Here is a 24,905-nt window from a genome sequence, read left to right on the forward strand (position 1 = left end):
AGGAGACTGTTGCAGCTGTATTAGCCAGTGGGTCATTGCCCTGCATTGTGAGGAGTGGAGTAGGACTGAAATGGGGTAGTGGTCTTCAAGGAATTCTGCCTGAGAGTTAGATAAAAGAAACACACCACAAACACAAAGCAGTAGGAACAGAGGGAGCTGAGAATTGAAATTAGTACAGCAAAGAGGTTTGCATCTGAGCAGTGCATTTGTGGGCAGTGAGGGGGGTAAGTGGGCTCTCCAGACGGGTCAGCGAATGATGACCATATTTTCTCTTTTAGGGTTGGCAATGTTTGATTGCACTGGGCATGTCCTTCCTGGACTGTGGGCACACGGTAAGCATCTCTAAAGCCCTGCTGACCGAAGAAGCCACCACTGGCTATCCTAAGTAAACACTGTTCACAGGCAGCCATCAGAGCCAGTGTGTTTCTATGGTTTACTGTGTGAACATAGCCAAAGGTATGTGCTGTTGCACAGACTGCATTTAGGACTCGGCTGTTGGTTGGGAAAGACATTGTCGCATATTTGTTTGAAAGATAGCATTATTTTTCCTCCTGAACTCCTAACCTGGTAACTGGATTTAGGATCTTTGACAGCTTGATACCTGCTCTCAAACAGCACTGAATTCTTTCACTGTCCCAGGGTCAGTTGTTTTATTTTTATGTGAGATAATTCTCAATGCATGATTCTTAACAAGACTGACTATATGTTAAAAAAACATATTTGGAGAATGCAATACAGTTTTCATAATACAAATTACAGAATAGGTATGCAAGTTTTCTTTATCAAAAGATAATGGATTTAAAAGTCTGAGAAATACTTTCCTTATGCATACCCTTTGAATTAATTATAAAAAATAAAACAATTAGGGTGGTTTGATTCATATTAAATATAACCTTATGAGATAGTCTACCTCCATCAGGTTCAGGATTCTTTTAACTTATTTTCACTTTAATTTCATTGAAAGTTAAGAGGGGTAAGAAAGCATTAAAGAAGATGATAAATGGACAGATGGTAAAACTCACTTGTGGTCATGGTGACTAACACTAACCTCTTCTGAAAATCACTCTGATGATTTCCCTCAGAGATTGAGAGCTTACTGAAATGTTGTTGGGAGTCCCGACTTTAATGACTCTCATGTTAGTACAGAGCTCTCTTGATGGTATTTCTTTTTGAGCACTTGGAGTAGAGAAACCTTCCCCTTCCTCCTCCAGGAGGGTAGTGATAGAAAAAGATGGTAGCATTTATGAACTGATGTTCTCAAGAGACTTTGGGGTGAGGTGAAAAAACTTGAAAGAAGAGGAACCATCTGTTTTATTCCTGAAAAACACCTTCTACCAGAATCGTCATGTTTTTCTGAAGCATGCCCAAGACGACTTGCAAGGCAATCTCAGGAGCTCTGGATGTAAGCGTTGGAAAGCCCACTCCCTCTCAGCGAGTGCTTTGGTGTCACTGGTTGCCAAGTTCTCTCTGCAGGGTTGCACTGGGCTACCTCTCTTCAGCCATTCCCTCAGAGGGAAAAACTTTGAGACCAGATGGTGGAGCTCTGGAGTCAGAGGAAATGGGTCCCTTCAGCATGGAGCTGCTGCTCTTCAGCTACTTGTGACATTTTTACATGTGGAGCCTGAGACCATGTGATTATCTCAAACCAAGTCATTGTCCGGTGGAGATAAATAACCAGGTCTTTTGTAGCTACTGACTTGGTGAGAACAGTAATGGGAATGCAATCAAAGGACTTTTCATTTTTGGTGTAATTCCTGTTGATTGATGTTCTCTGTTCACCTGAGCCCCTAAAGGCATTGTTTCCAGTACTTTGTACACAGTCTAAAGCACAGACTGAATGGACTGTCGTTTACACGGCTTTAAGGGTAAACTTCTGTGTTCCACTGACCGTACCTTTACCTCAGCCCCTCCAGTGACATAGCACACAATCACGAGAGACAAATTCCCCAACCGTTCCTCCCTCTCCCCTACCATCATCCCCTAAGCTGTTCACAAGGGCACTCTGGAGATATCGGGGACTGACCTCTTAAGCCCTCGTCTGGCCTCAGTAGGTGAGGGCCATGTTGACAAAATTCTTTGTAAAAGATGGTACACTAACATCATTTACCTTTGCCTGGAGTCTGGCTGGGTCCAGTCAGTCTCAGATTCACAAATATTTAGAAGCCCAGGTAAAAGCTGCTAGTTTTCTTTTCAAAGTTATGTATATGTCTTGCAGTGATGAAAATTTTTTCCCAGTTAAATGTCAGTTTATGTCACTCTGTGTGTAGTATTTTACAGTGTTAAAAGCACTCCCGTACTGTGTTCCACCTAATGCTTTCAGATGGAAAGTATACTTTCTATCCAGCCACTACTCTGGGTGCAGTAAACAATGCTTAGAGCTGACAGCTCCCAGTGCCAGCATGTGCACGCTGCTTGTGTGAAATGTGTAAGGATACACAATTGTACTTTATGTAAGTTGGTCCTTGTTCTTTATAAATGTGGCATGAAATAACTGCTGCTATAGCATACTGGGAATTATCAGCAATGGGGAAGAACTGCAGTTTGGCTCCTGTGAGGTCCTGCTAGTGATTTTAGGAGTGGTTACAATGAGCTTTTAGGGGCCATTTAACAATATGTAAACTTGGTTTGAAATTAAAAAGTTTTTTTTTCCTTTTTCCAATTTGGTTTCCTGGATATTTTTTTAAAAACCTTGAAAATACTCTGTGAGTGGGATCTCAACAACTTTGAAATACTGAAACATCAACTACCACCTGGATTGACGTACTAGATTCACACTGTTCATGATTTTTCTCTTTAGAAGGGATAGAGGAATACAGTTGACCTCCCTGGACATCTAGGTGTTAGAGGTGTTTCATGGAGGCATGAAATAAAAATTCTGTGTGTAATTTATATCAGCTCTTTATGTGTATACTCAGCCTTTCATGTCCAGTGTTCCTCCGAATGTGTGATTTCATGTTCTCAGATTCATCTTGCTGGGATCATGTATTTCTGTCTTATTTACCTTTGAAAAAAAAATGTATATGAGGAGACTCTTGAGGTTCAAATTCAATTTGTTCAAGGCTCAACATAGGTTTAGTTCGAAGAAGGCTTGATGAATTATAAACACCAAGCACTAATTTATATCACTGATTTAATTAGTTTTGCCATTGCTAAATGTTACATCATTAAAATATTTAAAATTGAGAAAAAAACTGTCATTCTGCCTTTTTCTCCTCTAAGCTGAACATTTTTCTGTCTGTAGTCTTGCTTCACCATTCAGGTAGGCGTTTATATTCTGTATATGCTGCCAATAAAAAGTATGAGTATTTGAAAGGTGAAAGGAAAATTGTTTAACTTAGAAATGAAAGCATATAAATACAAAGACCGGATAGAAATACAAAACTCAGACACAGTAAACTGCTAGTCTTGTCACCAAACACATGGCATGAAAAACTAGGTCAGCCCTTAATTTGTTCCAGGATTGTCACTCTGTTGCAAGCCTTCCCTGTCTGTCTTACAGGAACTAAATCCTGTGAATTAACACCATAGACGTCATCTGAGAATTTTCTTTTCCATGCTGTCCTTCTCATTTAACTCACCCTTCTTACCTTGGTTTTGTTTTGTTTTTTTAATTCTTTTTTTGGCTCTGCCACATGCCTTCGGGGATCTTAGCTCCTGCCCAGGGATTGACCCCATGGCAGGAATGGGGCTCATGGCATAAAAGCTTAGAATTCTAACCGCTAAGACCAGGGAACTCTTTATTTGGGTGTAATTTCATGGCTAACATAGGGTGTGTCACAGTTTGAAGGTCCTGGTGTGAGACTTCCTTCAGCTCTGCCCTCTGCGGTGCTCTGTGTTCCTTCCTTGGGCAGGGCCTGTGAATCCAGATGTGCCACCTTTGATACCTTAGGTTGGGGACATTAAAAACAACACATTAGTATGGTAGTTGGGGTCTAAGCACACTGTGTGTGTGTGTGTGTGTGTGTGTGTGTGTGTGTGTGCGCAGGTTTAGTTGTGTCTGACTCTTTTTCAACCCATAAACTATATCCTGCCGGGCTCCTATGTCCATGAGATTTTACAGGCAAGAATACGGAAGTGGGTTGCCATTTTCTACTCCAGGAGATCTTCCCAACCCAGGAATTGGACCCACATCTCATGGGCCTCCTGCATCAACAGGCAGATTCATTACCTCTGAGCCAGCTGGAAAGCCCTCAGCGTGCACATGGTCTCATGTCATTCTTACAGCAAAAGGATATATATATATATATATATATATATATATATATATAAGGCAACTGAAGGACCAGAAACTAACGCATCACTAATCAGTAGGCATTTGGCATTTGTGCCTGACTAGCTTAATTCCAGAACCCATGTTATTTTTACTAATCATCCAATACAATACGTAGTATACACTTAACAGTACACTTTAGACACCGAGCTTTGGTGTTAAGCAGCACCAAGAATAGTACCATATCAAAGATACTTCTCTTAATACTCTAATGAGTGCTAGAATATGTTTTAGGTCAAAAGTTGCCAATTCATAGACTAATTTTGTTTGGCCTGTGCTAAATTTTCAAAAGTACCTGAATGCTTTTTGTGGTGGGTGTGGAAAATGGGCAGGGCCAGCAATAAGTAAGAACTGATGGTTTATTCATTTGCGTACCTCTCTGCCCTTGAAAGGTTTAGCCAGTTCCTCTGCTATTTAGCTCCATTTCTCAGTGTCCCTGAGCAATACAACAAACTTTTCCAATGAAGGAGTTTTCTCTACTAAGCCATGAAGTGATACAACCTGGAGGTGATGGAGCTAAAAATGCAGCCCTTGCTTACTACACGCCCACCCCACCACCTTAGTTCACTTAAGAAAAGGCCGCAGTGGATTGTCAGTGTATCTGACTATTGCTCTTGGTTACTAAAACCTGAATCACAAAACCCTGAAGCGAGTATAAAGGCTGAAATCTGAAGTGCTGTGCTTCTGCCCTAAGGCCAGTGTGGCTCAGTAATTCCTAGCCTTCTAGTTGAGAATAGTTTTATCATGGGCCCCATTTTGTCCTCATCTTCACACAGTCATCGTAAACCTCTGATGGGCATTTTTAATGTCTAAAAATATTGCTGAAGACTAAAGTGAGAGGTTTCCCAGGTGGCACAGTGGTCAAGAATTGGTCGGCCGGGGCAGGAGATGCAAGAGGCATGGTGCAATCCCTGGGTCATGAAAATTCCCTAGACTAGGAAATGGTAACCCATTCCAGTATTACTGCCTGGAAAATTCCATGGACAGAAGAGCCTAGCTGGCTATACAGTCCATGGGATCAGAGTCGGACATGACATCACACCCACCCCACCCCCACACAAAATGAGATAGTTTATTAATGTCCTTGGCGTTTTAAAGTGCAGCATTTATTCCCGTTTTACAGATGAGTAGGATAAGGCTCAAGAAGGATACATAACTTGCTCGAGGTCATAGGAAATGGCAGAGTTGGAGCTTGATCCCAGTCCCAGTGCCTTTTGCACTATATTCTTCTACTAGAAGTATTTCTGTGAATTTATAGTGTGCATTTGGCATCCTGAGCACTCATATGATCTCATTTGATTCTTACAACAGAAGGTTCAGTCTCTGTACAGATGAGACAACTGAAAGGCCCAAAAGAGGCTGTTGGTACCAAGGGGCAACAACATTCCTAAAACCCCTGGTACCAGTAGGGCTAAAAGGAGACTCAGTGATGGTCCCACGGTGAATGCAAAGGAGAGGAAAAGAGTAAGCTACAACTTCACAAATGCTGACACAAATCATCTGGATTAGGCCTCCTGGAGTGAGTCTGGCAAATATTTTTTGCTTTGTTTTCATATTTTTTTTTTGTCCACCTTGGGTCTTGGTTGCATCTTGTGGGATCTTTCATTGCCATCTGCAGACTTCTCTCTAGTTGCTGCTTGTGGGCTCCAGAGCCAGAGCTTGCTTAGTTGCCCCTAGGAATCTGCAATCACAGTTCCCTGACCAGGGGTCAAACCTTCTTCTGCCTGGCAAGTTGGATTCTTAACCACTGGACCACCAGGGAAGTTCCTGGCAATGTGTTTTAAAGGCAGCTAAAGTAATTCTTACGAAGTCTGATACACGTCTGGGATCCTTTTCTCTTAGCACATGCCGTTTTATGTTTCTTTCTTTTGTTTAATGAAAGGCTTTTTCTGCTCAGGGGTGCCAAAGGATAATTAGGGCCCAGACAATAGGGCTCAGAATTTAGACTATTTGAAATTTGATTTCTTTTCTTTTTTTTTGGGGGGGGGGGGCGGGCGGGGCGTTCTGTGCAGCTAATAGGATCTTAGTTCCCTGACCTGGGATTGAACCTGAACCTTCTGCAGAGAAAGCACAGAGTCCTAATCACTGGACCACCAGGGAACTCCCTGAAATTTGAGCTCTAACACACTTAGTATTAAGGTATAAAAGCTCGCAGTACATTTGCTCTTAATATCCAGATCAGAAACACCCACGCAGAGGTAGAGTATGTCACAAGGATAGTTAAAGTGCAGATTTTGTATTTGGCATTAGCAAATCCTTGACTATTTCAGCTCCTGTCAGTTATTTTATATATGTAGTAAACCATTCATGTATTTATAAGCCATTTATTTTCTGAAAGAAAATCAGTATAGCAGAACTGAAATAAGAGCTACTTTTATATGCTGATTCTAGGCACCTAAATGCCAATTTTAAATACTTATAAATCAGTCTAACCCTTTTCCATCTTTTTGTCCTCAGTACCGTCTGGGATTGACAGTTCAACCTGAACTCTACCTTCTGAACACCGTGGATGCTGACTCACTTGTGTCTAGATGACTGACAGCCGGAGGGACCATATAAGACCCACTTTCTCTTAGTCCTTTTGTGCCAAGTGTCCTGTTAACATTTCTCTTGTTTGTTCGGTGGTGAGTTTTGTTCAAATATTTTGAACAAAAGGTAAAAATTTCCTCATGGGAAGGGTGTTAAAGCTGACAGCTGTTAAGTGTAGGTCAGAGACCCACCCACCTCGCAACAGTCCACAACTGCCAGAGTTGAGTGATTAGCCTGTAATGGCCACACACCCCTATGGGCTTGTGTCTGGACTTTGGGAATTTATAAAAAATATATATGTGTGTATGTTTATGTAAACCTGAACTTACTGGTTTGGGTAGAGTTTATATAAAGATGATATTCTGTATTTTTTAAACAAATTTGTTCAGATAAATCATATTTATTTTGTCTAAATCACATGTAACAAAGGAAAAAGAGCACTACTCTTTTTCAGAATGAACTGGTCAAATAGACTGATTTTTAAAGTGATACTTGACTGTGGCCGGTTAAACTTGACTTGGATTTAATCAACCAACCCTTGGTAACTACTGGTACTAGCACATCGTTTCCAAAAGAAGACATTCCTTTGGCAGTCTTTCTTCATCCTGGTTGTCGGTGTGCTCTGTGATTATTATTTTTCTCTGTTGTTGTTTTTCTTGAGTGTTTTTTTCAGAGATAGGATGGTATTTTCCAAAGAGCTTACTACCTAGTAACAATATCCAGAAATCATACTTTAACCAATAATCAGTTTTCCATGCTGCACTGTAACTCAGCCCATTCTAGCATTTTAGGTATAAAAAGAATTCTAACACTGAACTTTATAAAGCCCAACAGAAGATAATGGAGGTATTAGTTTTCTTTCTAATGTGTGTATAGTCCCACCATGTCTTGTCTTCCCCCTTTTCCCATTAATACTCCAGACACCATTTCTAGGCCAAAGTCTGCTTCCTGGAGTGGCTGATGTTTCTAATGCTGACTCTCCGAGGGAATGCTAAGCATTTTAAGTTTATTTCTACCAAGTAGTATGAGATTAGACCCACACTGGGACTTGGAAGATTGGTCCACATGTATAAACTGCCTGCCCACGTATGGATCATAGATATTTTGACTCTTCTTCCTAAGCAGAATTTTTTTCCATAACACTTTTATAATAAAACACTTAATACTTAAAACTTTCTGCAGAAAGTTTCTGCATATTGATCTGATTGAAAAGTCAGAACATTTTCAACACCAGACTCACAGCCCTTCATGGAAGTGCAGTTGACTTACACTGAGTGGCAGCTACCATTTTTAATGGAATACAGTCTGTGCCTTCTCTCATTTCCTTCCAGCCCCAAAGGCTTTGAGTTTGCAAATCCTGCAGCCTTTGTGTTTGAGCATCATTTTCCTCTTTGAGCATAAACCTCTCTGCCTTACTCTAAAACTTTGCACATTTCAATAAGACTTTACATTGCCTTGGTCATTTATAATGATCCTGTAAGTGGCAAGGGTTTTTTTCTAAGATGATTCTTAAAATTCCCTCATTTCTAATTCATGACCCTTGAAACTTCTGATAAGAGCAATAGCCTTGCAACTCAGGTTAGAGACCTTCTGATCTTATAAGTAAAACTGAATTAACATCGTTTATCAGCTTTTATTTGAAAAAGAGACTTAAAAAATGAGTTTCAGTGTTTCGGTTTCTTTATACAGAGACAGCAACTCTATATGAATCAGTTTGTTGCATTTTTTTCCTCCCTCCCTGGGCAGTTCCATTTCTCAGTAGTTTCATTACCAGAGGATGTTTGGGAAAAGAAAAAAGGCAGAAAGAATCCTGTTTTACAACTCATAAAAAGAATAAGGTGGTTGGTTAAATAGAGATTAAGTACTTGAGGGGTTTCTATAGCTTTTCTCCATTCTTAAATTGTATCTTATTAGGAACAGACTAGAATTTACAGCAAAAATTTATAAGTATATCTCTCAGGTCATACAACTCCTGTAATCAGAAAACTTTATAATAAAGCAAGCCGAATCGTGCTAAAACCAGTGGAGGAGACTGATGTCTAACAGTAAGTCTTGGACAGACTTTTTTGCTAAGTTAATATTTAATCATTCCTTATGATTTACAGTCTGGATTTCATGATTCGTGTTTATATAGAAAACAATATAATCAGTCTCCCCGCCTTTTTTGACCCCACTGTGTGGAATGTGGGATTCTCCATCAGGGATTGAACTTGTGCCCCACCACTCCTGCAGTGGAAGTGCAGAGTCTTAACCACTGGACCACAAGGGGAAGTCCCAATAGAGTCAATCTTAAGATTAACCTAGATTCATATACCCACTCAGTTTCTGAGGTTTAACACTATGGAGTCAATTTGTAAAAGGGTACTCTGATAGTACATATCCAGGATATCAGAAAAATGCAATTAAATAGTTGTTACTGAACAGCTGCTGCTGTATAACTGTGTGCTGGCCTAATAAAAAAGTAGTCAGTGCATACCCAATAGTCAGGGAGGCATCAGAGGTTATAGCAGCCAGTAAAAATAGACTTCTGAATTTTAAACATGATGATATTAAGCAGCGAGCCTTTGCCCCAGAAGTATTGTGCACATTCAGGTTTGTGTCTGTTTATAGGGTCTTCCCTCAGTGACCTCCCTTTGTCCAAGCTAATGTGGGTAAATGGGCTTCTTGCATACTTTTCTCCATAAATGATTTTATGTTTTAATTTAAGCATAATTTTTGAGCTCTTATGTATAGCTACTTTTAATATTTTTCATTGCTTTTTTCCGAGCAATAAATACATTAGTACTTCCAGAGTAAAGGTATCACAAAATTCTGGAATCTTTTGGGTTTTGAGAAGAGCCCATTTCTGAGTTAACACTTCAGTTCATCTATTTTTAATGCTGAACATGTTTTGGGAGAGGGGGATCTTTCTGGTAGCCTGATTAGAAGTATCTTCATTGTGTAATCAACATGAAGGATGACATTTCTATGCCAGAGGTCTTAAAATTTCCTGATTTCACGGAAAATATTATAGCCAACTGCTGGAATGTTTACTATAGAGTAGTAGAGTAGTTGGATTCTTTCCTCGCCTGTTTTCTAAAGAGGACAGTGTTGATTGAAACATGTCTGTTTGTTGGTGGCACTTGAAGAGCCTCTTAGTAGGTGCAGATGGCAACTTTAAAAATAATTACCCTGAGCCAGTAGAGAAGCAGAGAAGGCAATGGCACCCCATTCCAGTACTCTTGCCTGGAAAATCCCATGGATGGAGGAGCCTGGTAGGCTGCAGTCCATGGGGTTGCGAAGAGTCGGACATGACTGAGTGACTTCACTTTCACTTTTCACTTTCATGCATTGGAGAAGGAAATGGCAACCCACTCCAGTGTTCTTGCCTGGAGAATCCCAGGGACGGGGGAGCGTGGTGGGCTGCTGTCTATTGGGTTGCACAGAGTCGGACACGACTGAAGTGACTTAGCAGCAGCAGCGGTAGAGAAGAGTATATAATACACAGAACAACGAGTTAATGTTTAGAATGCAGATATATTTTCAATATTGTTGCATCTTTCCCTTCTCCAAATACTAGACTTGACCTTCCAGTCAGAGTATTTCTGCACTACAGAAAACATAAAGAGGAGGAAATCATTACCACAGATCGTATTACATGCATTTTAGTGCACTTTTTGTTTTTTACCTTGCATTCTTGATTTTATCTCAGTGGGTACTTTTTTTTCCCTTTGGTTTTCTTTCCCAGAAGTGCCTGGCAGGCTATACAGTCCATGGGGTTGCAATGAGTTGAACACAACTGAGTGACTAAGCACATTTCTTTCCCAGGCCTGGAGTCAGAATAAGTCTGATGCATAGCAGGTATGACTTCAACAAAGTGGAACTAGTTTCTAGAACCCTAGGCTTACAGAGGAGCTTGAGACCTCAGGTATACTTCACATTTATTATCTTTGTTTCTTGTGTTTTCTGCAGTGTCATGCCAGATTAGCAGTAGCACAAAGGGACTAAATCTTTCCACTCCCACAATACTGCCATTTGAAGGGAAAAGGGATTTGTTGTTTTTGGAATTTACCTTTGTATTCCCAGAAATACTTTCGAGAAGTATAAAGATGAATACACAAATATTTAAATATTAGACATTTATGTTTGTGGTAAATCAGTCAGGTTTCTGTATAAGAGTGAGGTGCACAGTGATGAACCAGTTTTTAAAAGAAATTTCACTGAGCCTCAGGCAGTGTGCTAACCTGCGTGTATCACGGTGCTTGTCTGATAGACTCCCACATGCAGCCTCCAGGGCTGAACCAAATTTAAATAACAATGTAGCCGTTCATTCTCCTCTGATGTGATTTTTGCCTATTCTAAAAAGGAGTTTATGAAAGCCTTAATTACCTTGCCCTGTTTGGAGAGAATGTCTGATATGGATAGTGATGGTTTTTCTGTAGCCGTTATATAACTCCTAATTTTCAGATTGATTTGGCATAATATAGATTATTTTCTGCTGCTAGCTAGAAAATAAAAATTTTAAAAGTCAGAAAATTATGTCGTAGGTTCTAAAGGACATCAACAAAGGTATTTTTGAGTTGACTATTTATGGTAGTTGATTTGGAAATCAGTGTCTCAAAAAATTGAAGGCTGTGAGAATTCTGACTGAAATTTCTGCAGTATAATTTGCTACATATTGAAAATTCATTTTTTGTAAGTACTTTTCAGAAGACTTCTTATTTTTCTTGTATGTGGCTTCATTTTTTGGTAATTCTTACAGAGTAGAGAACACCTATAAGCAAAAAGTTGTATATCAATAGAGTATTGATAGGAAACAAACACTGAATTTCATCGCTTGTATTTTTTCTAAAACAATTAAAAGCAAACACCCTCTATCTTATTATTTTTTGGCTTGGATCATACAGCTGACTCCAGAACTGGGGAAAAAAAAATTTAAGAGCCCTTTAGGATAAGTATAAATCTGAGTTTATGATGTACTATGCCACCCTAAAGTTTGAATTTTAAAATATTAGAAGGGAAAGTGGGAAGATTAGGCAAGATCTTGAGATTAAAAACAATAAGCGCTTCTACTTAGCAAACATCTATTCATTATTGTTCTCAGTATTGTACTTAGTATTCTGATAAAAAGGAAAGTGAATGGATTGTAATCCCTGCTTCTAGGACTTTACCATTCAGTGGATGAATTAGCTGTGTTTAGGCAGATGAGACAGGTGTACATCTTCCCCAAGGATGAGGTCCTAGGGCCCTGCAGAAATGGGGGAGGGCCTGGAGAAATAGCATGAGGAAGAGCTGATTCAGTGAATTCCAGGGAAGTCAGCAAATGTTCATACCCAAAGCAAGATAGGGAGCAGCAGATTTAAACTGCATTCCATAACAGTTGTCAAGGCATCGGCTGTCTTAGGTTGTCTAAACTAAACCTTGGCTTCATTTTCCTTCTGCTTTATTTATGACTTCTTGTTAATAACTACAGAGTCTATAGTGTCAGTAAGTTCATTGTTTTCATCCCAGTCAGAGAGCTAAATGAGGCAGATGTCTGCATCATTTTCTAATGAAATAGTACTGTAACTGTCAAAGATGCATAAAATTCAAGCCAAAACGTGTTTAAACTTGAATCGTGGTATCTATGGAAACCGCATTCCCAGGTTCAAAGAGAATTATATGACTCATTTCCCTGTGCTTATTAGACACAGTTATTAGCCTTTTGCCTACCTCGTAAGGCTTTATAGGTGGCACAGTGGTAAAGAATCTGCCTTCCAATGCAGGAGACGCAGGAGACTCAGGTTCAATCCCTAATTCAGGAAGATCCCCTGGAGTAGGAAATGGCAACCAACCCAATATTCTTGCCTGGAAAATTCCACAGACAAAAATTTCTGGTGGGCTACAGTCCACAGGGTTGCAAAAAGTTGGACACGACTGACTCCACACCCATACTACTTCTTAAATGTAGGTGTTCCCCAGAGCCTATATATAGATTATATTATATGTGACGTTTCTGCCTCCCGTAGGTAGGTGTATATAAATCAGTGTGTTGGCTGTTTATAATAATAGCCAGGACATAGAAGCAGCCTAGATGTCCATCGGTAGACGAATGGACAAGAAAGCTGTGGTACATATACACAATGGAATGTTACTCAGCTATTAAAAAGAATGCATTTGAATCAGTTATGAGGTGGATGAAACGAGCCTATTATACAGAACGGAGTAAGTCAGAAAGAAAAACACCAATACAGTATATTAACCCATATATATGGAATTTAGAAAGATGGTTACGATGGTTACGATGACCCTATATGCAAGACAGCAAAAGAGACGCAGATGTAAAGAACAGACTTTTGGACTCTGTGGGAGAAGGCAAGGGTGGGATGATTTGAGAGAATAGCACTGAAACATGTATATTATCATGTGTGAAACAGATCGTCAGTCCAGGTTTGATGCATGATACAGGGTGCTCAGGGCTGGTGCACTGGGATGACCCTGAGGGATGGGATGGGGAGGGAGGTGGAAGGGAGGTTCAGGATGGGGAACACATGTATACCCATGGTTGATTCATGTGAATGTATGGCAAAAACCACCGCAATATTGTAAAGTAATAAGCCTCCAATTAAAAAAAAAATAAGTGTTGAGCATTCCCCTCAAAATGTGCAGTTATAAACCATGTAAATGTACTATAGTCAGTCTATTACTGGTAAAGATTTTTAGATTTGGTTTGGCTCTGCAGTGTGGTGTGCAGGATCTTAATTCCCACCAACCAGGGACTGAGCCCATGCCCCCTGCATTGGGAGTTTAACCACTGAACTGCCAGGGAAATCCCCCAGCAGGCACCTTTCTCAACTGCTATTCTATTTCACTCCTCTGTTTAAACTCTTCAGTGGCTTACTTCATCTTGTTACTCCTCAACTAGCAACCATGTTAATCTATTGGGGGCTTTGTTTTATATCAGTTTAGCTAACCTGTTACTGTGTTTTCCAGAATTGCCTTCTCTGCAGAGTTATGGGTTAGCTTGGCCATGAGTGGTATTTTGCTTGAGATTTGAAGGTGAAAGGTGAAGCAGCAGTTGCCAGATTCTTTTTGCACTTGGAAGGCTTGGTACAGAGCACCAGATGCTGTTACAGTTTGTGTGTGATGTTTATCTGCTGGCTCACCTCACTGTTGTTGGGCAGCAGTCAGGCCCATAGATCCTTCAGTTGCTTGTGGATCTCTTCCACGGCTCGTGGGCCAGGTGTGGATTAGCTCCATGATAAAGGCTGCCAGCTTTTCCTAACGGTCATGCCATCAAGGTTAGAGTCAGCAAGACTCTGACTCAAGTTTCCACCTGTCTGTGGTTCTAGTTCATCCTTGCAGATTCTAGTTTCTCTTTCCTTCTCAGTTGCTGTCTTGTTAACTTTGGGTACCAGGATTAGAAATATGACCAACAGCCTAACACGGACTGTTTAACCAGCTCCCCAAATTGCTTGAGGTCATGTCTTTTTAATAAATCTCTTTTTATATTATCACTGCTAGTAGTTTTAGAAGGAAATGGCAACCCACTTCAGTATTCTTGCCTGGGAAATCCCATGGAGAGAGAAACCTGGCTACAGTCCATGAAATTGCAAAAGAATTGGACACAACAACTAAACAACAACCAAAGCAACTAGTAGTTTTGCTTATCTGATTGAACAGACTGTAACAAAATTTGGTATTAGAAGCTTCCAGAGGAACGTAACTCTGAGGATTCTGGGTTATCTGGGGTTGGTTCTCTTGATCTGATATAAGGTGTTAATGGCCTTTCCCCCAACTCCAGTGGCAAAGAGTATGCTGGCAGTCCATGGCATGCGTTAGCAAAACTTTGCAGAGACCCTTAATCGGGTGCCTATAGAAAGCAAGGCTTTGGGTGATCAAGTTTTTACTGCCATAGAACATTTAGTGGAAATAAGGAGTAGACTACAATTGGTTACTTCTAAGTGTGCTGGAGACCTTGGGAAAACTATATGATGGGTTCATGGGTTGTTTGTTTGTTTTTGAGAAGCAATTTTATTTCTTTATTAAGGTACACCAGGTCTTAGTTGCACCATGTGGGATCTAATTCCCTGACCAGGTATCAAACCCAGGCCCCCTTCATTGGAAGCTCAGAGTCTTAGCCACTGGACCACAAGGGAAGTGCCTGGGTTCATGGCTCTTAATTCCTAGTTTAAGTTTGTGTGAGGGACCTGAAAGTTTTATGACTTTGCAAAAAGAAACTATTAACTCCTTAGGCATGAGATTGATATTTTTGAAAAATATACAAAGAGGCTAATCTTGTAAGTGATTAATTACAACACAAATTAAATTCCCAACCTCACAACCTCTTGTGTTTAAGTTTAGGACATTGCTTTGGAAGGAGTAGGACTCTGAAAATTGGGGACAAATGGGCAGATTTCAGTGAAAATGGGTCCTTGAGCCCCAGTATCTTACAGACACTCCTTTGCCAGGAGAAACAGTCCTTTGATCTCTGTCTGATAATGACTGAAACTTGGACCAAAAAGTAGTCTCCAGTTAAAGAAGCTGAAATACCAAATCTTCCTTAGTATACTTCCATGGTGGAGCAGTGATTCTTCTTTACTGGTGTGATTGTGTTGCCCAGGGAAATCTGGCGATGTCTGGAGATAATTTGGTTATCACAAAGCCGGCGGGGGGCGGGAGGTGGGGGGCAGGGGGCGGGGTACCATTGGAATCTAGTGGGTAGAGGCCAGGGATACTATAGAACTTACTAAAATGCACTGGACAGACAGTCCTCCACAACAAAGAATAATCCAGTCCAAAATGTCATAGTGTTGAGATTGAGACACTTTGCCATAAAAGAAGGTATCCAAGGCCTTAGGGAGATTGGAATGTTAACTTTGACTTATCCTGCTCATGTACGCTATGCGTGTGTGCTCAGTTGTGACCGACTCTTTGCAACCCTATAGACTATAACCCGCCAGGGTCCTATGTCTTAAGAGATTTCCCAGGCAAGAATAGTGCAGTGGGCTGCCATTTCCTCCTCCAGAGGACCTACCCCTGACTCAGGGATTGAACCTGGGTCTCCTGCAATGGCAGGCAGATGCTTTACCCCTGAGCCACCTTTATCCTGCTCATCCACCCGCTAAATAAATCTTCTTCCTTCTACAAAGCTGTGAGAAATATATTTATGAAGTCAGCCCTGGTCTCCTTGAAGAGATCTATGGTAATAGTTTTCTGTAAGCCAGAAATGACAGTAGCAATTTCAGGACTTCCTGAATTCAGTGGGAATGATGAGATTATAGATTGGCAGGGGGTAAACAGCAGCATTTATTTGACAAAAACAGTGAAAGTATGGTGACTGTAATGGGCAGCAAAGCCTAAGCAGTAATCAGCGTAGTCTAAGCCAAAATGATCTTTGATATTGGCTAATTCATTATCATGTACCTAGAGTTGTAAGTGGTGAGCAGTGTGTAAGCAGAAAAGCTCTAGGTTTGGTGAGCAAGAGTTTGACTTAAATCATCACAGTAGAGAGCCATGGCCCCTCAACCAGTTCCTGAATTTGAGTTTAACTGACAGACCCAAAGTCCTTGCAGTAAAGAGGTCAGATCTCCTTTACGACAGACCCTGTTTCACAGCCCCAAATGCTAAAATTACATATCTTCCTTCTAGTCTTCCCCAAGGAACCTGTGACTATTCAGTAGGGTGCTTGTGTAAGAGGAAAAGGGAAATAATCATATTTGTGGGACACTTAAATATTGGCTCTGAATTGACACTATTGCCTGGAGAACTAGTTTGTTTTACCAGCCAAACTAGGAGTTTATGGTCGGATCAGTGGAGGTGTGCTCTGGGTCTATTTTATAGTTGGTCTGCTGGGTCCCTGAACTACCTTATGTTATTTCCTCAGCGATGGAATGTTTAATTGGAACAATTCAGTTCAGTTCAGTCGCTCAGTTGTGGGACTGCAGCACACCAGGCCTCCCTGTCCATCACCAACTCCCAGAGTCTACGCAAACCCATGTCCATCAAGTTGGTGATGCCATCCAACCATCTCATCCTCTGTCGTCCTCTTCTCCTCCTGCCCTCAATCTTTCCCAGCATCACAGTCTTCAAATGAGTCAGCTCTTCGCATCAGGTGGTCAAAGTATTGGACTTTCAGCTTCAACATCAGTCCTTCCAATGAACACCCAGGACTGATCTCCTTTAGGATGGACTGGTTGGATCTCCTTGCAGTCCAAGGACTCTCAAGAGTCTTCTACAAGACCACGGTTCAAAAGCATCAGTTCTTCGGCACTCAGCTTTCTTCACAGTCCAACTATCACATCCATACATGACCACAGGGAAAACCATAGCCTTGACTAGACAGACTTTTGTTGGCAAAGTAATGTCTCTGCTTTTTAATATGCTATCTAGGCTGATCATAACTTTCCTTCCAAGGAGTAAGCATCTTTTACATACTCAGTAACTATCAGAATCCTCACATTGGTTCTCTGACCTGTGGAGTAAAGGCTTTTATGTAAGGGAATGCGAAGTATCAGTTCAGTTCAGTCGCTCAGTCATGTCCGACTCTTTGCGACTGCATGAACTGCAGCACGCCAGGCCTCCCTGTCCATCACCAACTCCTGGAGTTCACTTAGATTCACGTCCATCGAGTCCGTGATGCCATCCAGCCATCTCATCCTCTGTCGTCCCCTTCTCCTCCTGCCCACAATCCCTCCCAGCATCAGAGTCTTTTCCAGTGAGTCAACTCTTTGCATGAGGTGGCCAAAGTACTGGAGTTTCAGTTTTAGCATCATTCCTTCCAAAGAAATCCCAGGGTTGATCTCCTTCAGAATGGACTGGTTGGATCTCCTTGCAGTCCAAGGGACTCTCAAGAGTCTTCTCCAACACCACAGTTCAGAAGCATCAATTCTGCAGCGCTCAGCCTTCTTCACAGTCCAACTCTCACATCCATACATGACTACTGGAAAAACCATAGCCTTGACTAGATAGACCTTAGTCGGCAAAGTAATGTCTCTGCTTTTGAATATGCTATCTAGGTTGGTCATAACTTTTCTTCCAAGGAGTAAGCGTCTTTTAATTTCATGGCTGCAGTCACCATCTGCAGTGATCTTGGAGCCGCCCAAAAATAAAGTCTGACACTGTTTCCACTGTTTCCCCATCTATTTGCCATGAAGTGATGGGACCGGATGCCATGATCTTTGTTTTCTGAATGCTCAGCTTTAAGCCAAGTTTTTCACTCTCCTCTTTCACTTTCATCAAGAGGTTTTTTAGTTCCCTTTCACTTTCTGCCATAAGGGTGGTGTCATCTGCATATCTGAGGTTATTGATATTTCTTCCAGCAAGCTTGATTCCAGCTTGTGTTTCTTCCAGTCCAGCATTTCTCATGATGTACTCTGCATATAAGTTAAATAAGCAGGGTGACAATATACAGCCTTGATGTACTCCTTTTCCTATTTGGAACCAGTCTGTTGTTCCATGTCCAGTTCTAACTGTTGCTTCCTGACCTGCATACAGATTTCTCAAGAGGCAGGTCAGGTGGTCTGGTATTCGCATCTGTTTCAGAATTTTCCACAGTTTATTGTGATCCACACAGTCAAAGACTTTGGCGTAGTCAATAAAGCAGAAATCGATGTTTTCTGGAACTCTCTTGCTTTTTCCATGATCCAGCGGATGTTGGCAATTTGATCTCTGGTTCCTCTGCCTTTTCTAAAACCAACTTGAACATCAGGGAGTTCACGGTTCACATATTGCTGAAGCCTGGCTTGGAGAATTTTGAGCATTACTTTACTAGCATGTGAGATGAGTGCAATTGTGCGGTAGTTTGAGCATTCTTTGGCATTGCCTTTCTTTGGGATTGGAATGAAAACTGACCTTTTCCAGTTCTGTGACCACTGCTGAGTTTTCCAAATTTGCTGGCATATTGAGTGCAGCACTTTCATAGCATCATCTTTTAGGATTTGAAATAGCTCAAATGGAATGCCATCACCTCCACTAGCTTTGTTCGTAGTGATGCTTTCTAAGGCCCACTTGACTTCACATTCCAGGATGTCTGGCTCTAGATGAGTGATCACACCGTCGTGATTATCTGGGTTGTGAAGATCTTTTTTGTACAGTTCTCTGTGTATTCTTGCCACCTCTTAATATCTTCTGCTTCTTTTAGGTCCATACCATTCCTGTCCTTTATCGAGCCCATCTTTGCATGAAATGTTCCCTTGGTATGTCTAATTTTCTTGAAGAGATCGCTAGTCTTTCCCATTCTGTTCTTTTCCTCTGTTTCTTTGCATTGATCACTGAAGAAGGCTTTCTTATCTCTTCTTGCTATTCTTTGGAATTCTGCATTCCAGATGCTTATATCTTTCTTTTTCTCCTTTGCTTTTCACTTCTCTTCTTTTCACAGCTATTTGTAAGGCCTCCCCAGACAGCCATTTTTCTTTTTTGCATTTCTTTTCCATGGGGATGGTCTTGATCCCTGTCTCCTTTATAATGTCACGAACCTCATTCCATAGTTCATCAGGCACTCTATCTATCAGATCTAGTCCCTTAAATCTATTTCTCACTTCCACTGTATAATCATAAGGGATTTGATTTAGGTCATACCTGAATGGTCTAGCGGTTTTCCCTACTTTCTTCAATTTAAGTCTAAATTTGGTAATAAGGAGTTCATGATCTGAGCCACAGTCAGCTCCTGGTCTTGTTTTTGTTGTCTGTATAGAGCTTCTCCATCTTTGGTTGCGAAGAATATAATCAATATGATTTTCGTGTTGACCATCTGGTGATGTCCGTGTGTAGAGTCTTCTCTTGTGTTGTTGGAAGAGGGTGTTTGCTATGACTGGTGCATTTTCTTGGCAAAACTCTATTAGTCTTTTCCCTGCTTCATTCTGCATTCCAAGCTAAATTTGCCTGTTAGTCCAGGTGTTTCTTGACTTCCTACTTTTGTATTCCAGTCCCCTATAACGAAAAGGACATCTCTTTTAGGTGTTAGTTCTAAAAGGTCTTGTAGGTTTTCATAGAACCGTTCAACTTCAGCTTCTTCAGCATTACTGGTTGGGGTATAGACTTGGATCACTGTGACATTGAATGGTTTACCTTGGAAATGAACAGAGATCATTCTGTCATTTTTGAGATTGCATCCAAGTACTGCATTTCAGACTCTTTTGTTGACCATGATGGCTACTCCATTTCTTCTGAGGGATTGCTGCCCGCAGTAGTAGATACAATGGTCATCTGAGTTAAATTCACCCATTCCAGCCCATTTTAGTTCGCCGATTCCTAGAATGTCGACGTTCACTCTTGCCATCTCCTGTTTGACCACTTCCAATTTGCCTTGATTCATGGACCTGACATTCCAGGTTCCTATGCAATATTACTCTTTACAGCATCGGACCTTGCTTCTATCACAAGTCACATCCACACCTGGGTATTGTTTTTGCTTTGGCTCCATCCCTTCATTCTTTCTGGAGTTATTTCTCCACTGATCTCCAGTAGCATATTGGGCACCTACCCACCTGGGGAGTTCCTCTTTCAATATCCTGTCATTTTGCCTTTTCCTACTGTTCAGGGGTTCTCAAGGCAAGAATACTGAAGTGGTTTGCCATTCCCTTCTCCAGTGGACCACATTCGCTCAGAACTCTTCTCCATGACCTGCCCGTCTTGGGTTGCCCTGCAGGCATGGCTTAGTTTCATTGAGTTAGACAAGGCTGTGGTCCTAGTGTGATTAGATTGACCAGTTTTCTGTGAGCATGGTTTCATTGTGTCTGCCCGCTGATGCCCTCTTGCAACACCTACCATCTTACTTGGGTTTCTCTTACTGTGGGCGTGGGGTATCCCTTCACGGCTGCTCCAGCAAAGCACAGCCACTGCTCCTTACTTTGGATGAGGGGTATCTCCTCACCACCGCCCTCCTGACCTTCAACGTGGGATGGCTCCTCTAGGTCCTCCTGCACCTGCGCAGCCACCGCTCCTTGGACGTGGGGTTGCTCCTCCTGCCCGCCGCCCCTGGCCTCGGGTGTGGAGTTGCTTCTCCCTGCTGCCACCCCTGGCCTCGGGCGCTGCCCCTGGCCTTGGACGCAGGGTGGCTCCTCTCGGGCGCCGCCCCTGACCTCAGACACAGGGTCACTCCTCTCGGCTGATCCTGCGCCGTCTCAACCTGGCACTCTAGGCCGCTGCCCCTGACCTGGGACATGGGGTAGCTCCTCTCGGCCGGGCTTAGTGCGCCGGAGCGCCGGCCACAGCCGCCTGTGCTTAGTATAAACCATTCTAAATGCTTCTGTTACCAAAGCAATATTATATTCCCAGAGGGACTGTAGAGTTTAGTGTCATCAGCAATAATTATACAGATGCCAGGCTGGTGATTTCTACAACATGTTTATTCATTTTGCCTCTGGCCAGAAGGCAGATAGATCTTACAGAATGAGAATGAATTTCTATCAATGTAATCAGGTGGTCAGTCTAATTGGAACTGCTGTACAGGTGTGGTTTCATTCCTGTAGCAAATCAACACAGTTTTTGGTATTTGGGTTTCAGCTGTTAATCTGATGGATTGTTTTTTTCTATACACCTTTTCGTATAGAAAGACTGTCAGAAGCAGTCTGCTTTCATGTGGCAGGGCCAGTGGTATACTTTCAGTGTTCAGTCTCAGGGCTGTGTGAACTCTCCAGCTCTGTGCCACAATCTAGTCTGTAAGACCTTGATCATCTCTCTGTTCTATAGAATATCACATCAGTCCATTACATTGATCTGATCTATCAAGGGGAAATTGCTACTATATTGTTAGGATAAGGAGGAGCGTGTCTGGAATGTATACCTTCTGGGGCATTTCTTAGTACTCTCATGTCCTGTGATTGAAGAAGGTGGAAAATTACACCCAAAACAGGAAGGATAATTAATGACCCAGGTTTGGGTCAACACCCCAGTCAAATAAACGCTGTGCTTTCAGAAGGCAAAGGATGGATTAAATGGCTAGTGGAAAAATGTATTTATAATACAAACCATGGTCATCTGACCTGTTGCAGAAACAAGACTGATAGTTACTTGTATTTTTCCTTATTTTGATATGAATATACTTGTGTTTACATTCACCAATTGTTTTTTTCTGTTTGCCACCTCCATTTACCTACCATCTAATATAAAAAGTGTTAATAGTAGTTAACCTCATATCTCACGATTTAAGTTACAGGATAGAAAAGGGGACACGACAGCTCAGAGATGAATCGACAGCATCTGAAGATGTACAAAGGGACTTTGTGTCTTCTTTTGGGAGAGAGTTAGCCTGTTTTTCATTATACAGGGAATGGTGGTTTTTCCCATTGTGTTTATTTGAAGGTGAGTATATTAAGAGAGGTATATATGGAGACCAGGTTGGCAAGGGGTAGACAGTGATGGATCTGTATTGTGTCAGCTTAGCTAAACTATAACTAGGTTTTCCAGAATTCCTTTCCTTTTGTCAAGTACAAATTGACACTTGCCATCTACCTCTACAAGGTGCTGCAGCACCCTACATCATGTACTGCTGCAGCTGCTGATTTTCACTACCCCATGAAAGGAGTTTCGGGTGGAGAGCAGAAATGAGGCACTCTGTGCTTGGGGAAGTCCTGGCAAGACAGGTCTTCAGATAGATATTTTCAGGAACTGATTTTGAGTCTAATTCTTTTATCTCCTCATATCTAGAAAAGCACTAAAATACTTGATGGTGATAACTGTTTCTTGCGACTAGTAGAAAGCTTCGTGAGACTAGCAGAAACCTTCTGGAAAAATATGTTACTGCATGCATTCCCCCTTAACCAAAAACAATATACTGCCCTCCCCCTGCCTCTCACCACCTCTTTGGAGCAGTTTCTCAGAGCTATCTGAGGTGCTGTCTTCCAGACTGCAGTCCTCCTTAGGCCCCAAATAGAACTCAGCTTGCAACTCTTGTGTTGTGCATTTTAAGTCAACTCTTTCATTTCCTGAAAAACTGCACATGGACTTTTGCATGAGATTTAGAAGGCAGAAGTAGAGTAGCAGCCAAGGCACGTTGCAGCATGGTTCTCCTGTCTGCTGGCCCACCTTGTTCGCATAGGATGGCAATCAGGAGTGCAGCTACCATGGCTCCCGCTGAATTTCCTCTTTAACTTTCTCTGACTCCTTGGCCAGGTCCAGGTTTAGCTCCAGGATGAGGGGCATAAGCTTTTTCTATGTCACTCCAAGCATCTACTTTGGAGGCTTAGAAATGGTGAGAAATCCACAAGCATTCCAGACTGTCCTGTGTGTCCTAGGTTATACGTGTAGGTTCCAGATTTTCCTTGCTTCTCTCATTTTTCTGCTGACCAATTCAGGTCGCAGCCGCTAAAACATAAGCAACAGCCTTACAATTACATAAATCCAAATACCTATAACAAACTTCTTACTCTGTTATTACTAGTAGTTCTGTAGTCTCATCAAACACTGATTGATTCATCTCACACCAAGCTATGTTCAGTTCAGTTTAGTCGCTCAATCGTGTCTGACTCTGCAACTCCATGGACTGCAGCATGCCAGGCCCCCCTGTCCATCACCAGCTCCCATCCTCTGTCATTCCCTTCTCTGCCTGCCCTCAATCTTCCCAGCATCAGGGTCTTCAAATGAGTCAGCTCTTCACATCAGGTGGCCAAAGTATTCGAATTTCAGCTACAGTATTAGTCCTTCCAGTGAACACCCAGGACTGATCTCCTTTAGGATGGACTGGTTGGATCTCCTTGCAGTCCAAGGGACTCTCAAGAGTCTTCTCCAACACCACAGTTCAAAAGCATCAATTCTTTGGCACTCAGCTTTACAGTCCAACTCTCACATCCATACATGACTACTGGAAAAATCATAGCCTTGACTAGATGGACCTTTGATGGCAAAGTAATGTCTCTGCTTTTTAATATGCTGTCCAGGTTGGTTATAACTTTCCTTCCAAGGAGTAAGCACCTTTTAATTTCATGGCTGCAATCACCATCTGCAGTGATTTTGGTGTCCCCTAAAATAAAGCCAGTTACTGTTTCCACTGTTTCCCCATCTATTTGCCATGAAGTGATGGGACCGGATGCCATGATCTTAGTTTTTGGAATGTTGAGCATTAAGCCAATTTTTTTTACTCTCCTCCTTGACTTTCATCAAGAGGCTCTTTAGTTCTTCTTCACTTTCTGCCATAAGGGTGATGTCATCTGCGTATCTGAGGTTATTGATATTTCTCGGCGATCTTGATTCCAGCTTGTGCTTCCTCCAGCCCAGAGTTTCTCATGATGTACTCTGCATATAGGTTAAATAAGCAGGGTGACAATATACAGCCCTGAGGTACTCCTTTTCCTATTTGGAACCAGTCTGTTGTTCCATGTCCAGTTCTAACTGTTGCTTCCGGACCTGCATACAGATTTCTCAAGAGGCAGGTCAGGTGGTCTGGTATTCGCATCTGTTTCAGAATTTTCCACAGTTTATTGTGATCCACACTGTCAAAGGCTCTGGTATAGTCAATGAGGGTAGGGAGTTACTTTTATCTTTATATTTCTAGACCAGCACAGTACCTTACATATAGCACATGCTCAATAAGTGTTTGCTGAATGACGAAAATGAGAACATATTACTTTGCAGTAGTTTCTTGGTGTATTTTGTTTAATACCTGGTGACTCAGATCGTGAAGACAGCCTGCATTGCAGGAAACAGCCTGCGTTGCAGGAAACAGCCTGCGTTGCAGGAAACAGCCTGCGTTGCAGGAAACAGCCTGCGTTGCAGGAAACAGCCTGCGTTGCAGGAGAGTGAGTTTGATCCCTGGGTTGGGAAGATCCCCTGGAAAAGGGAATGACAGTCCACTCCAGTATTGCCTGGAGAATTCCATGGATAGAGAAGCCTGGCGGGCTACAGTCCATGAGGTTGCAAAGTTGGACATGACTGAGAGACTAGCACTTCACTTCTTTCACATATCACAGCTTCAATAAATGAAATTGAAATAAAACTGACAAAAACAGCAAAAAATAAATAACAGTGAAATGATAATGGCAGGTATATTGAGAAACAGGTACAATGCTGAAAGCTCTGTAAGTTTAGCCAGATCTTTCTGGAAAGATATAATAAGTGATATTAAGCTGAAGATGCTTCCTGCCCTGGAAATTTTACTTTGGGGAACATACTCCAAGGAACTAAGCAAAGGAAAAGTAAAGAAATTGACACA

The 24,905-nt window shown here is 41.7% G+C and overlaps 1 protein-coding gene across 11 annotated transcripts in view; it reads left to right on the forward strand.

Moving 5' to 3' along the window:
- Positions 1 to 24,905, forward strand: part of SLC11A2 (solute carrier family 11 member 2) — a 153,163-nt gene that overhangs the window by 24,671 nt on the left and 103,587 nt on the right. For 7 of the 11 annotated variants that reach the window (XM_027967323.3, XM_027967324.3, XM_060412589.1 and 4 more), the window contains 2 exons: positions 279 to 332; positions 6,728 to 9,596. In XM_027967323.3, coding sequence (XP_027823124.1) covers positions 279 to 332; positions 6,728 to 6,805 — 132 coding nt within the window. In that variant the 3' untranslated portion in view covers positions 6,806 to 9,596. Of the gene's footprint in view, positions 1 to 278; positions 333 to 6,727; positions 9,597 to 24,905 lie in introns of those variants that run through there. The other 4 variants (XR_009599900.1, XR_009599898.1, XR_009599897.1 and 1 more) reach the window with 1 other exon arrangement.

The sequence above is a fragment of the Ovis aries genome, chromosome 3 (genome assembly GCF_016772045.2).
Source record: "Ovis aries strain OAR_USU_Benz2616 breed Rambouillet chromosome 3, ARS-UI_Ramb_v3.0, whole genome shotgun sequence".
Classification (NCBI taxonomy): Eukaryota; Metazoa; Chordata; class Mammalia; order Artiodactyla; family Bovidae; genus Ovis; species Ovis aries.